The sequence below is a fragment of the Cariama cristata genome, unplaced genomic scaffold, assembly GCF_000690535.1.
Source record: "Cariama cristata isolate BGI_N322 unplaced genomic scaffold, ASM69053v1 scaffold5493, whole genome shotgun sequence".
Taxonomy (NCBI): domain Eukaryota; kingdom Metazoa; phylum Chordata; class Aves; order Cariamiformes; family Cariamidae; genus Cariama; species Cariama cristata.
This window is the reverse complement of record NW_009608826.1, coordinates 16,352-31,744: the sequence shown is the minus strand read 5'-3', so window position 1 is coordinate 31,744 and position 15,393 is coordinate 16,352. Positions and strand designations below refer to the sequence as shown.

Below are 15,393 nucleotides of genomic sequence, written 5' to 3'. Positions count from 1 at the left end.
GATTACAGATTAAAGTTCTGTAGTATTTACCTTTTTGGAATGACATCACATTGCAATATACTGCAAACCAATGAGTCTGCAACCCCCAGGCCTCTTCTGCAGGGATGATACCTAGCCACTTATTCTCTCTTTTACTCTGGGCTAGTATTTATTTCTTCCTTCCCAAGTGTAGATCTTTGCATCTGTTGACTTATTCCCTTCCCAACTTAATATGATCAGCACACATACTAATTCTCTCTTCTAAATTCTTTTCAGCCCTACCCAGCTTCACTTGACAAAGCTGCAACAGCTCCCACTGTTTATTTTATTAATAGGTTTAAGGTGCACTCTGAATTCAACCTATGAGAGCAAATACATTTCGTAAGGTAGAAACAACTTGGAGGAGATGACTGGTAGGCAAAGGCAAGATAATCTCATGAAAAGCAAACAGATCCGCGTTTTCTATAATGTAAAGAAAATGTGGATGACATTCAGACAGTGCAGTCTTCAGAGCAAGGAATGACTATTATTAATACAATAGAGGACACAAGGGAGGTTTTCACTGCTAATGTTACCAGAATAAAAACAAGTATTCTTCATCAAGATGTGTAATTTGAGTCTTCATTGTGAGTACACACGAAGAACTTACTCAAATTCTTAATATGAAAGGTCTCCATTTATAAAACATTTAGGGAGCTTAAACTTAAAAGCAGACTTTTGAGGTTGCAACTTGAGGGATTGCAGTAGATGTTTTAAAGCCACGTGATAAAAGAATGCTTTAAAGTAGCTAGGCTGCCAACAGTTTCTTTGGTAGAAGGGGTGGGAGAAGGACCTACAAAGGCGCTATTAGGGAATAGCAGGAAATTCAGACAAAGTAAAAACAACAACGGATGAAAGAAAGATGAAAGTGAGTTCTGTGAAAGTCTGCCATACTATTTTAGCTTAAAAATCTGTACTACTTTCGTTGTCTGGAAGACAGATTTACATCAGTATACAAGTTATACTTCTTAAGCCCTGGTAAACACACTTTGACAGAAACATGCTTTCTTGTTTGCTTTTCGTGTGTTTAATACGGACAACGCATTCTTCCATCACAAGGCCAGCAACAGAAACCTGACAACAAAGCTAAGCCTATAGCCATATAGAAACAAACGGCTGAGTGTGGAGAACTGTGCCTTCTTTCACATTCATTCATCAGACTTATTCAAGTTGGTTTTTTTCCCTAGTTATATTTAAATGTTTCGGGGCCCTCTTTCCAATCTGAAACGTTTTGCTGCATGCAGCTTAAAAGAAATGTTCCTCCAGCACTGCAGCAGCGCTGCAAAGTCTGGGAGCTGTGGCCAACCTACTTCCTCTTTTAAGCATGTGCACACACTAATTTTAACATCGGCATAAAAAAACCCTGTATACACCAGACTTTAAGCTGAACCAGAACTAAAGACCATCATGTGCTCAGCAAGGAGATCAAAACAAAGCAGTCAAACATAAAGTAGGAAACAAAGAAAACTGTTAACTTGTCATACTTAATTGCTTATTCTGAAGCAAAATAAGCATTTAGAAATTATAGCAAACCAGCAGATTTTTCTCTCTTACCTCTCTGACTTCATGGAGTTGACCAGAACGCTGGCTCTTTGCTTTTCGAGCGGCTGCAGGTGATTTGTGATGTGTGATGGTTACAACAGTTGGTCCGCTTTGATTCATATGCTTCTGGCCACTAGGAGATGCCGAATTAACTGTCCCAGGTGGCAGCAGAGATGAGCTTCTACTTCGTGAGGATGAAATGCTCTAGAACAAGCAATGGGATGTTGATATTAGCAATCTTTAAGCAAGTCAATAGTTTACAACTCAGGCTATAGATTTGTGCTGTTCTGCTTTCTTCACAAACCTAAATCTGGAGGTGTAACTGTGCCCAGGACTGATTTATTCCTTCTGAACGATCTGCATTGCTCAGCAGGGATCTTCTTGGAAACATTGTGGCTATCGCCTTTCTTTCCTGGATTGTCTGAAACTGGCCTTGCAAAAATCTTCACAAACTCTTACGTATTACCATGCTGCTATGCTCATACAACCATACTTTTTAGGAAAGATTAGGAAGGATTCTGCAGACAGGGTAATAACAATGGCAACACAAATACTTTTTATGAAGCCATTGACCTATAATTCACCAAACTGGTGTGAACAGCAAGGAAGAAAAAAAATTCTTAATGCTTTCACTTGACAAACTTCCGAAACAGTGCAGTGTTGTTTTCAATATTAGAGGACTTGAAATTTTGGCAAGGCCAATCCACACACCAATTAAACATTAACATTTAAAACAAAACAAGGCTTAAAGAGCCAACGTGTTTTGGAGTAAGCTTGGGATAAACCCTAAATACAAAAAAGGCCAGAAATAAACCTCCAAGAGTATCTGCAGTGTGAATACTCTTAACATACAACCTATAAAACCAGTCTGAACGTTTAAGACCTTTCTCTGTTCTTATCTAAGCGTTTGTCAGTGTTGCCATCTTGGTTTGTTTTCTGCAGCCCTCAAACCCAAGTTTTCCTGGAGGTCTTTAGGACAGCAATTCTCAATCGAGCTCAGATGTACACTACAGCACCATGGGACATCATATATAAAAGCGCAATACAAAAGAGCTTTTCCCTTCTATTTGAACTATTGATTGCATCTGTAAGGTTAAAACTGAAAGAGAGTAACTCTCATCTCATGAAACACAAACTGCTCTCAGAGAGTGATATTTAGTAGTCCATTAAGAAAGCGAGGTAAATATAGAGCCCTGTGGGTGAAATACCATTTCACCTCTCCTACAAACTCTGCGTGAGTAACGGTGGCGGCCTTCAACATTGCCCTGACAGTTACCATCAACCTGGGGTCTACTCTTGAGTCTGCTGGCAAATGCACAAAAATATTACTTGGGTACAAACTCTCCTCTTATCCCTTACAGGTCAAACTGTGCAATTCTATGGTAACTTCATTAAAAGTCTTTAAATCCAAGGTGGATAGGTTCCAAGTGGCGCTGGAACTAAAGTCAGGCATCATGCTACCACTCCATCGACTGTAAATGACAAGGGAGATTACCTGGCACCACCAAGAAGGAAGAGTGAAATAAATTACACGATCCCTCTGCCACCCCCACACCAAACTAGACTTCAGATTTTTCGAGGCATTTGAAGGTTTAAAAAATGGGTTATCACATTCACAGCATGCAAAGAGCTGCTATACTCACAGACATAAGCTTTAATCCATTGGTCTGGACTTACCTTTACAAACACTTTCAAGAACGATGGTCTGTTTTTGCAATGAATATATTCTTTACTACTATGACTAGTAAGATTATAATAATAAGCATCTGCAGAATCACAGATTCAAAAACTATCTCTCCTGGCTGATAAATCACAATTGCATTAAAACTGGATTTGACTCTAAGTAGAAAAAAAAAAAAAGCATGGGGGAGTGGAGTTTGTCAGAAGGGCGCAGAAGGTTGCCGGGTTTTTAATTCATCCCCCATTTGAAAGACCATTGCTTAGACAGAACTACAATTAAAATAAGAGCCAGAGGAGAAGGCATTTGGGAGAAGGAAGGGGATGAGGGACATTGGGTACCACTAAACTTCCTTTCTTTAAATAGAAGTTTCAAAAAAAAGGCTATCCCTAGTATATAACAGCAGAACATACTTACAGATGCTTCTTTTTTAAACTGACTAGCGTCAGAATACTTCTAAACTGAATCTAGGGTGCAGAAGAACAAGATAATTTCATATTTTTTCAGCATAAGATCAATTTAGCTTCCTGTTTCATAAAAGTTATTTTGTTTTTAGAATGAAATCTTCTGAGAATCACTGGCATTCTAGTATCACACCATCACAATATTAAAAACACACGACTGCTACCTTCATATAGATAAACTGATCCTAAAACTCAGATAAACAGCAGCAATGTAAAACAGTGAGTTTAGTCACCAGTTTTGCTTGAAATAAAACAACATTATGTGAGAAATGAAGTTTTATTATGTTTTGATTTGGGGGAAGGAGAGTTACAGATCTGAAAATAACAGAAGTAACATAAAATGTTACAACTATGGAAAAAATATGGAAAAATCCATGCATTGTTTCTGTTTAAATACAGAATTGGAAAGGAATTCTAGGAGAGAGCTAGCTTTCAGAAAAAACGGCTGCCAAAATATCTCATTCAACCTGCACACTTTGACTACGTTCATAAATTGAAATGCACATATATTCCATGTTAGTATCTATATCATTGATATTGTTTGGCAATTCAATGCTATTTTTCCTCAAGATAGTGTTTCAAACTGCAGTGAACTATCTGCAGCTGACCCATGGATCACAACAGACACCTTGACTGCAGCTCACACCTTCTCTCATCACATCACCTAACACAATATGCCTTTCACCAAACCCCACTTATGCTTGGGAATCAGAAATTTGATAGTGAATTATTAGTACAAAAGCTGCTAGCTAGCTGCGATTCTTTTAACTGGCTTTGTATCACAAATAAGTAATGAACACATTTCCAAGAAAGAGATAGGCCCATCATTTTACGAGCCTCTTAATTCAGATTAGATTTTTTTTTTTTTCCCCTGTAAGCTTTGCTCTAGTTTGTATCACAACTCACTGGGCTACATCAACTACCCTCCTAAACTCTGACTCGAGGCAGATTAAACAGTTGTGGGACCACAGTGCATTTAAGATGGCTTTTCAGGAAGTTTTGCAAAGGCACGTGGCAGCTCACAGCAACTGTTGGTGGACAGTCATTTAGGGTACAGAGTTTGGGAATCAGTGGAGCAGGAGAAAAAAAAAAAATCAGGAAGAACAGCCCACCTACAGTTACAGTAGCGGGTGGTGCTCCAGAAGGTTGTCCTGCTACAGGGACACTAGGTAGGCTCAAATCTCTACGTACCCAAGTTCACAGCCCAGCAAGGACTGACCATATCCCACTGCCTGGTGTGCCCGACGTTCAGCTGCATGCCTTGCCCTACAACAGTGCTGCTACGTGGTCGCTAGGGAGGGATCATCTCTGCCGGGGTAAGCCTCTCCTAGAGTCCTCTCATTCCCCTCTCAGCACAAGATAGTTATCAACCCTATGCAGCTCACCGAGGCAGGAAGATTGGCAATCTTGAATTAGCACATACAGCCACAGTCTGTGCCAAATACGTTGGTTTGAATGGCTCCTACAGGTCTACAAGCTAGTTTTCCTCACCTCTCTGTTTTCTGTCCCTTTATATCCTTCATCCATCTAGTGATCCAACGTTTCTGACCAATGTGCCAGAAAACTCCACCAGCCCATGACACAAATCCTCTAGCATCCAATTTGGGATTATTCTTTAGAGGATGTTTGTAACATGCACACCCTAAATGAGCTCAGCACCAGGACCTCTGGCTACCCACGAAGCTATCCCTAGGCAAGGCCTCAGGATAAAAATTCCAACTTACAACTTGCAAAAGCAGTCACGCACAAAGCGTGGATGAATGTCTACAGGAGGCAGTTTCTACAAGCACTCACCACCTTTTGAAGCGGAGTTCCACTCCTCAGCGCCACAGAGGACAGCAGCAGAGCACTGTGTCTGCTTCGTCCAAGGAGACAGGGGCAGCAGCTGATTCCTTCTGACAGCTTCTTCTTGCTGCTGCCGGAAGAGGCCTCTCCAGGAACTACATGCTCCGTCCCCTAGGCACTTTTTTTACAACACATTGCCAAGACCTATGTCCCAGCCAAATACTTGACTCCTCCTTTGCAGAACTTCTTTAGATTAAACACTGGGAACGACAAGCATCTCTCTTGCATTGACACACAACTGTGCAAAAATCAAAATTTTCCATTTTTGTTAAAATGTTAAAACCTATGTGATGTTTTCCACAGCTAAAAACACACTAATTACACATTATACCACAACAGTCATTAAAGTCACTCTCCCAGCAAATCAAAGCAATGACAGTAACTGATGGAACTTTATTCCTAATCCCCTGCTCTTCCTCCTAGCGCTGCTGGTATGACTGATCGGCCCCTCTAACCATTATCGTATCTCATTTTCTTTGGTCCTACTGCTTTCTGGTTTGCAAATAAATAAATAAAAAAAGATAGCGAGAAGTCTGATGAAAGGAAGACATAAGCTCTTCAACAATTAGTAATGCATGGTGCTAATAACCAGTCCAGAAATCCACACGTTGAAGCATCCCAAAAGGATTACAAATATTCTTTCCCAAGGCTATACTTTACCATTGCTCCAACAGTTTGCCTGCTAATAAAATGAAGCTAATAAAAGAATAATAAAGAAGCTAATAAAAGATTAATTTGTAACTTGAGTTCATCCTGGTTTTATGACCTAAAGCTAGCCCAAGTACACTTAGCTCACATAGATTTGGGTTAAGATTTTTATCTTAGTAGACTGTCCATCTCCAAGATAAAAAAGCAGTATAATGAATGCTTCCATTTGTATATCAAAAATCCTAACAATTAAAATAATGTAATGGTAGAACGCTAAGTTCCAACTATACTAATGTTTTCATGACGCATTCTCCCTGGAGATTGCTCTTCCTGCTCACAAAGAAGCTGAAGTGTTTTTCACCATTTACCAGAAGTAAACAGTTTTGTTTATTTTGGAAAGTAAATGCAATGTTCCAGAGATCAAGAAACTGATTTCTGAAGTGAATTGTCATATCTGTTTATGGCTGATAATCCTCATTTTCACAGGCACTGTGCCACAGATGTTTTCTACAGAATAACAAATACAGAAATGCCATTCCTTTACTCCTCTGCATATATATAGCACAGAATCAATCCCTGCATGCATCTTTAGAGCAATGAGAAGTCACGCGCTATCAGAAAGTAATTACAATTTTGAGACACCACCATTCAGTATTTCAATTCCGATCTACTTCTTTTCCAATGCATTCTAAGTAAACAAACACTGATAAAAGAAAAATATGGACAGAAATCGGTTTAATTTACAGTATAATCATTCACAAATATTAAAATGCAAATTACTGAATCTACATAACATCCAAACTTCAACATTGCAAAGGGACCAGCTTATGATACACTTTGCAAATTTGTGTAAAGCACCATCTATGGTACTAACTTTTCTGACCAAATATTATAGTGCGTCATCATCCTCAGTAAGGCAATACATGTCTGCTTTTAAGCAAGAGACTACGATAACCATTCCATCATAGAAATCTTTTCTTTGTCAAGAATCATTTGAACAAGCTTATATTCAGTCCTAAATGGAATTTTTTTCCACTTTTGGAGAAGGATTTTGAAAGTAGAGAGCTGCGAGCAACTCTTATCTTCATGCAGCTTCCAAAGGGAGGAAAAAAGGTACCAAGCACGTGCGTATCTACAGCCAAGCACTGCTTCCCCCTCAGCCTCACCACCGTAAGGATTTCCAAAGCATGTCCTAATTAGAAGCACCATTCTTTAGTTGACTTCTATAGGTCAGGGATGAGAGGAGGAAGCAGACAAGCAGACCAGGGGAGGGAAGAGTGAACTTGCTTCAAAGGAAAAGAGGTTTGATGTGCACAAAAGAACCAAAACAACACTCAAAGACTTGAAACTTTCCCTAATCTGGTTTTACAGAAACAATTATCATGCAGATATTAAAAATACCCCCTGAATAATCCATTTAGAAATTTAAAGCTATCTCCATGGCCGTTCATTAATAAGGTAAGAAGAAACCTGATAAAATCAAAAATCTATGATAGCCATTCTTCCAGCTGTGGAAAAAAATTACACATCTGCCTCCTAATGATTCGATAAAAGTGTTGACTTCAAACTTTCAGGCATTACTACAGGTGCCGTTTCACATTACAGCTAAACTGCTACTGCAGTTGCCACTGAAAGGGGCAGGTTTGAACATTTTTCTCCACCATCTCTCCCTGCTGGCTCTGAGGCCCATTTGACCTCATGGAGAGCCACTCCAGGGAGTTAAACCAGAAGAGAAACAGAGACGTAGACACACGTACAGAAACTTCTGCTGATTTAGGTCCTCAAACTGTCTTTCCAAAGGGCTTGATGATGGTTACAACAGGCACACTGCTTGAGGGGAAAGAGAGCAGGACAGTCCCTCACAGAAGCGTGCAGTCATCAGGTTGGCTCAGTTTTAAATACAAAGCTTCAGACTAAACCAGAGAAAGGTTAGGTTTTGGGCAGATCTCTTTCAGCCATCCTCCATCCAGGAGGAGGAAGAGGGCAGGCCTTTACTACCAGGCGCTGCTGGAGGCAGAGTCCAGTTTCCCCAACATCAGGGCTCATCCGATTCCTCAGTGAGCTGGTCAGAGCGCCAAGTCCTTTTTAGTAGGATATTTTTTTTTCTGTTTCTGATGTCCAAGCTAACACAGAACCAGAAACACAGCAGAGCCCACACAAATGGTGGTAGCAGAAAGAAGGGAATTGGTCTGCCATTTCCAGCTGCAGGGAATCGGCAAACGAGTTCAGTTGAAACATGAATCCACACCATCCGATTCTTAGCAGCTCCAAAGCAGAACCTGGAACAAGGGGGAGTCTACCTCCTTATTCTAGCACAGACCTAAACTGAAAGTTACCATCTCAGCAAAATTTAAGACAGAAGCTAGTTCACCAGATAAAGGTTTCTGTTCCTTGCCACATTCCTGATAACACCGAGAAATACAAGGGTTATATACCAATCCAGCAACTGATCCACACCTTGGAATTAAGAGCTGGTAGAAAAATCCATGTGTTTTTTTAGTAGTGCTTTTACAGCCACCATCACTAAACAGTCAAGAAAAAAGGGGTATGAAACAGAAGAACTAATCTTGTGACAATTTACGGATATAAAATTATTCTTGGAAGTTACCACAAAAATTATGCAGAAGCCTACTTCTTCTCAGAAGCATTTTATATCACTGAATTCCAATTCGACTAATGCTTTAATTAAAACTTGTACAATGATATTCACTTACAATAGTCTAAAAAAACAGCAATCCTATCCAGACATAGAAGATTTCTCCCAATACAGTGTCATTTGGCACTCTGTGGAGGTTGAGCCATCTGTAATTAAGCGAAATGAGACTTACACGGGAATACCAAGAACATTAAGACTATCTTACAGCATGGGAATTATTTGCCAGAGAACATTATCCTTTTACTGCTTTTTTATCATTAAGATGTAAAACTTAATTAAAACAAAGTGACAGACTTAGCTTGTGTTACATCCACTTGTTAGCTGTATAGCTCACCTTTGCACCATTCATTAGGATGCAAATAAATTTAGTCATTAGTATACAACTTGGGCTTTTTTTTAATCATTGCTCTGCTTAATTTTCTCCACCACTCCAGTCCCCAGCTGAAGCTTTAAAGACAGCAAGGACAGCAAGTCAAACAGTAGTATTTTAAGCAGGCAGTAGCTCTGAAAAAGAAAGGAAACCAGTGCTGATGCGGATCCAGTGCAGGAAGACGGAATGTTCTCCTATGAATATTTCACAGAAGTAGTGACACAGCTTCAGCTTTGAAAAACATTCTCCCAATTCTCATATTTTCCTATGAATCTCCCTCCAGTAGTATCTAGTCAAGATTTCAAAAACATGTTCTCTCTCCAGTATGAAAGACCTGTGGCGAACAGTTGCTCAATTGGTATTCTTGGGAACCTTCCTGCAGCTTGCCTGGTTATCCCATTATTTTTCCCCAGTTAACCTATATCCCACTTGTATAAGATAAACATAACCGTCACTGCGTATCTCACACTTCCCATTCCACCTCCTCTCAAGTGTATGACCCCCCCAAAAAACAGCTAGAAATTTCTGCCTCTTGTTCTTCCTGTGAAAAAGGTGAAGTTACGCTGTAGAAGACGCCAGGAGGAAACACGCATGCTCCAGCTTTCCAGAAGCAGAAACATGCCTGTTCCCAGCAGAGACAGAGCTTGGATTCTGTTCAAATTCCAGAAGCGTAACACACATTAATATCTACCTGCCTGTTTGTGACAGCGTTGTAAGAGACAGATAATTTGTGGTTATTGCTTACTACAGCCCTTGAAGTATTGGGGGGGGGGAGATCCAGCCCTGCTGCCAGTAGAACAACAAATCATGTCACGACAGTCCTATCAATGGTAGGGCTATTTTAACAAAATGCAGAAATACAGATTTTTGTCAAGTCCTCAGTGATACAAAAGGAAGTCAAACACATACCTTTCTCTGTGTCACTACAGACCTTTCTATGTGATTCCAGTCCCTAACCCCAACACAAAAGAAACAGTAAGGCGGCTAAAATAGCAGCATGCTATTTTATGTAAATTTAAAATATTTAAACAGCATGTTTCCATTCCCATGGTAGTAATTATTATATTAAAGTACCTTCACCTACAAGAGAAAGAAAAAAAAAAAATCACAAAAAAAATGCAGCAGTTCTTGCTTCCCTTACCTCCTACCTGGCAGTGTGTTGAAGTAAGAAACTTTGAGGAAAAGAAAAAAAGAAGTTACAGAAATGCATTTTTTCCAGGTTCTGCAATCTCCAGGAAGCATCACTCCGTTGTAACCAACGCCTGATCTCCAAAGACTAATCATTGTAGCATTAAAGCTTTTGATCACTTGCTTTTATAGAGAAAAGCAGAAAGAAGCTTTAAAAACTTGCAGATGAAATCCACATTAGCACTATACACAATGCTGAAGTCAGGGAAAACCTGCCTCTCAGATAAACGCTGAGAAGACAGGAGGAGAAAAAAAAAAGTATATTGAAAAAACAAGAGAGAAATCTTGTCAAAAGAAAGGTTCTTAGGAACAGCTAAGCATGACATTGCTTCAAGTACAGCACATTCCTGGAGTAAGAAGCAGAGCCATCAGTGGTCTCATCTGAAGCACATAAATTCCCAACATTTTATTTTCTGGACTGTTAAGCTTAAAAATACAGAAGACACAAATTCTCCATTTGCTCTGTGGCTTAGAAAAGTGGAGAATTAAGAGTGCTTCACTAACAAACATATCAAGTGAAAAGTGACCTGGTCTGATTTTAGATGTAGGCTTGTAACACAGAATCGAGAAAAATTTTCGTTTTCTTCAGCATTTCTATTTTATACTAAATGGATCCAAGCCAATTAAAATGTATGACTGGCTGTACTAACCCAAATGCATCTATACTTCAGCATCCTATGCCAAGTTTCTGTAACTCATCACTCTTCTAAGAAAAATACAAGAATCCTCCTCCTGCTATCTGAAATAATCTTTTGTTTGGTTCCTCAGTTACATATGGCCACCACCCCTCAGTCAAGGAAATCCTTTTAGTTTCTTGCACAGTGAGCCTAGGAACCAGGAGAAGGCCACAGCAGTGGTAGGTCACCACACAAGAGTACAAGAACAAGCCTAGAGAGACGTTCCCCGTTCTAAGCCCTTCCTGTTTCTAAAAGTTGCGCGTTAGATCTTCTGTGACAGACGCCGTCTTTGTATTTAATAGCCCCCCACTCACTTAGACAAGACTCTCTAATAACATTTTGCCTTTCAAATACTTTTCAAATCTATATACATTTTTGGCATGCAAACCATCCTGTAGTAATCTCCAGGTTTGATTCACCTCCCTTTATTTTGAACCTGTTTTCAGCTCATTTTCTTTGAGGTTCCCCCATACCGATATTATTGTTAACAGCTAGTAAATACTTCCTATTCAGCCACTCCAGGGCACTTATTAACTCTACACTTCCCTGATTTGCCCTTTCCCTCCCCATCATCAGAAAAAAAAACCCTTCAGTTTAGTCAAGTTTCATCACACAGAGTTCATTCTGTACAAAATAACAGAAGTGATGAAAAGTACTTTCCCCCACTCTAAAGTTTCCATTTCAGAAATGGAAGGGGACTGATAAAAGTATTCAAGAGAAGTATCTGACAGAGTTAGAGCAGTCTAAGCATTATCCCTGTTGTTCCCTGCTCCTTTCCTGATAATTCCTAAAATTCTATTTGTTTTTTTTGGACCACTACTAATTGCCGGACACTTTCACTATTATATCACCAAGATTTCTCTCTTGACATACTAATTAATTCAGAGCCTATCAAAATACGTAGATAGTACTACCGGAAGAGCTCAACATGGAGACACAGTATGAAAAATTCTGAACATAAATTATTATTAAGTGCAACGGTTTGACCTAAGGAGGAAAAACTACCCAAACTTCATTTACACAAAGATCAACTTCAACTCAGTTACTGGCACTCTGGAACGAGACTTTGGTATTAAAATAGACACCTCTACAGAATTATTTATCAGGAGCAGGAAAAAGAAGAAAAACAAATCCAGTATTAAGAAACATTAGCAAACAGAGAGTGGAAGTGTAAGAATCAGTATGCCATTGCACAAGTCTCTGATATCATATATACTGAACAACGGTTCCACTACCTCGTCACAGTACACTGTAGATGCTAAATACTTCAATGGGTTCAAGAAGTGACCAGAAAACTTAATTCAGGAATAATTCCTTGATAGCAAAAAGGATAAAAAGTTACCATCTCTATCTAGCACAGGAAGTCCCCGAGCTGCAAACCAACAGCGACTCTAAGAGGATCCTGATTCAATAGAGTTGCAGCTTTCTGAATAGTACTGGGCCACAGCTATACAAAAACCATATTTAATCACCATGCATAAGAATTGAAAAAGTATCAAAATACTAAAGTTATGTATTCTCCTTCAAAAAGGGTTTTAATTATACCATAATTGCTTCCTGACAAGTCCACATCACTCAAAGAAGAAAAAAAAGGTGGTTTTATTTTACTTCACACACTTCAATGAATGCCTGACTCCTCAAAATACCATCTGTCTTTTCAAAGTCCAACTGTCAAAGATACTCACTCAAGATCAGGACTTTGACTGCCATTAACATAAGATCAATATTCTCAACATCTCGGGGCAGGAAGGAATCCTTTCTGCTTGCAGTTATATGCTTTTTTTTTTTTTTTAAATATAGCAAACAATTTATCATGAGGAACATCATCTTTTTCATTCTTGTAAAGATATCAACATAAGTGCTTCAAAGAATGAAGATAAGAGCAGGACTTTTTTTGTGTGACTTAGTATTAACACCAAAAGCATAGGTAAAATAAATACAATAATAATTTATTTCTAATAGGGTGTTTTGCTTGTTTTTAATATCTCCCACTTTCAAAGTGCATTCTAATTTAAACAGATTCATGTCATTTCTGCTTGGAAGAAGGGGACACCCTCAACCCATTCTTCTGCTGTTTTTAAAGTCCAAACATTTATTTTTTACCTATCCAAAATACTTTTCTGTTTGAGGACAAAGATTCTGACATCACTTCCAAAGAGAAATAAATAATATAAATCTTCATATGATGGCCTCTTTCAGATTTGGAAAAGAAGTTGAAGACTGACCACTGCTAACCTCTACCTGAAGCTTCTATAAATAAGAGCCACTAAATCTTATAAAATGAAATAAAATTAATATAATTTAACACTTTTAAATACTAATCAGGACATCACACAGGTATTTATTAATAAACTGTTGCTCCCGCCACTCAATTAACCATGTACTGACAGTACCCAAAAAGCACTTCATTAGTTTCTCATAAATAGGACAATGTTTATTTATTAAGGTGGCCCAATTGACTTAAGCCTGCTCCAGTTAGCGACAAATGACAACTTGCTGTTTTTATTCATAAACCTCTAAACATCAATCCACTAACTACAGTAGCCAGTCTATCATCCAAATCACAGTGTTCTTCATCTACACCACTTAAAACATAACAGTTACTTCTGCCTTTTAATTATTTACCTTAGAATTACCTTCCTTGTGATGTTTGGCACAGGATCGAAGCTGAGTTATCCAGTACTGTTTCTCCTTTGCATCAGCAGCTGCAACAGAAACAAGAAAATGCAGGAAATCACACATAAATCAATACTCTTTTTCTGCATAAGAGAAGGTGATGTGGTGTGGCAAGGGAGGGAAGAGATTATTTATTGCTTAGGACACACTATAAATTCTAATTTACACCACTTAAGTATGTGTAAATTCTTCAGTACAACACATCTAAACCTCAACTTAAGATTCTATGGCCAGTTGGAAGAGATAAGCTTCCGAGTCCTCCTCATAGTTATCTCCTCCAAGTGTTACAAAAAGCAGAATTACCTCAAGATGACTTTTTTTTTTTTTCTTAATTTTTAACCCACTTTTGTTTTACTTGTCTCTCTTTGTGAAGGACAAGGGCTACACCATAGCATTTAAAAGAGGAAAATCTCTACATTCAGGTTGTCAATCAGCTACCAAACAAGCTATCGATTCCCCAGATACTTAAGTACTTCTGTTTTAAAGTAGTTCAACTAAATCTCTCTTTAAATCTGTGTGTCATTGCATGCAACTTAAAGACACAAGAATGAAAACCACCATTTCCCCCATACATCTTTAAAAAACAGCTCCTGTGTAATATTAATATGTCTATTTAGGAAAGAGGTTTGGTTTTGTTTTAAACCACTACTACAATAACCCTAATTAAGAATACCAATACAGAGTGGATAATTTCAGCAAATATTTTCTCATACTTCCTCTGCTATTAAGGATCTCAATGGTTATAGACTCGGCATAAAAATTATTTACTGATTTGAATGAAATTCATAGATCTCATTAAATTAAAAGGAGCATATTGTAAGTATTTGATCATGTCAAGTGATTGGGAAAGGGTAATAATGAAACCACAAGTGTTCATGATTTCTAGCTGTGCAAATTCCAAAGATTTTAACATAAACTCTTCCTGGTTCTTCTTGTATTTCAGTTCTACATATAAAACTGTCACACACTGTACCACAGAGGAGTCCTGCTAGACAACTGACAAACTGTGGCAGAATAAAACTAATGTAATCTTAAACTTTTGTTACACTGTATTATATGTCACTTTTTTTGTATCAGGTTGGGTTTTTTTATTAACTAGTTTGATATGAAAGTATCCTGATCAATCAACCACACTGAAAACAACTTAGAATCCAAAGTAACTCTTACATACCCTACACTTGGGAGCAAGGGAAGGCAAATTTTATGTTAAAGGTGCATTCAGTTATTCCAAGACTGACAAGAACAAAGTATCTTAACAGCCTTCCCCTTTCTCCCTTCCCCAACTCGTCAGCAGAGCCATTACCGCACATTAGCTGCAGGATGGTAGCAGGAGTGAACAATATTAGAAATTAAATGCTACGCTGTGGACAGCAATGAAAGCAGCTTTTTCTTCCTTCGGAAGCAAACAAGATATACTGCACAATCAAAATGCCATAATAACAGCTTATAGAAGACATTTTGAGGTATCTTCCAGCCCTGAAAGTCTATAAATTGTAAATTCACATGTATTTAACTCCAGATTACTCTTCCACTGTGTTTTATAATATAGTATTTAACAACAGAGCTGTGTAACCACTACTTTCTGACAGTATAGGGAAGTAAAAGAAATGAGATATGAGAGGAGAGATGCA

The 15,393-nt window shown here is 38.5% G+C and overlaps 1 protein-coding gene across 1 annotated transcript in view; it reads right to left on the bottom strand.

The window, feature by feature from the left end:
* Window positions 1–1,572: 1,572 nt before the first annotated feature.
* LOC104159399 (oxysterol-binding protein-related protein 10-like) overlaps window positions 1,573–15,393 on the bottom strand; it is a gene marked incomplete at both ends in the record, with an annotated part of 14,079 nt that continues 258 nt past the window's right edge. The window contains 2 exons of the mRNA XM_009697297.1: window positions 1,573–1,764; window positions 13,712–13,791. Coding sequence (XP_009695599.1) covers window positions 1,573–1,764; window positions 13,712–13,791 — 272 coding nt within the window. The remainder of the gene's footprint in view (window positions 1,765–13,711; window positions 13,792–15,393) is intronic.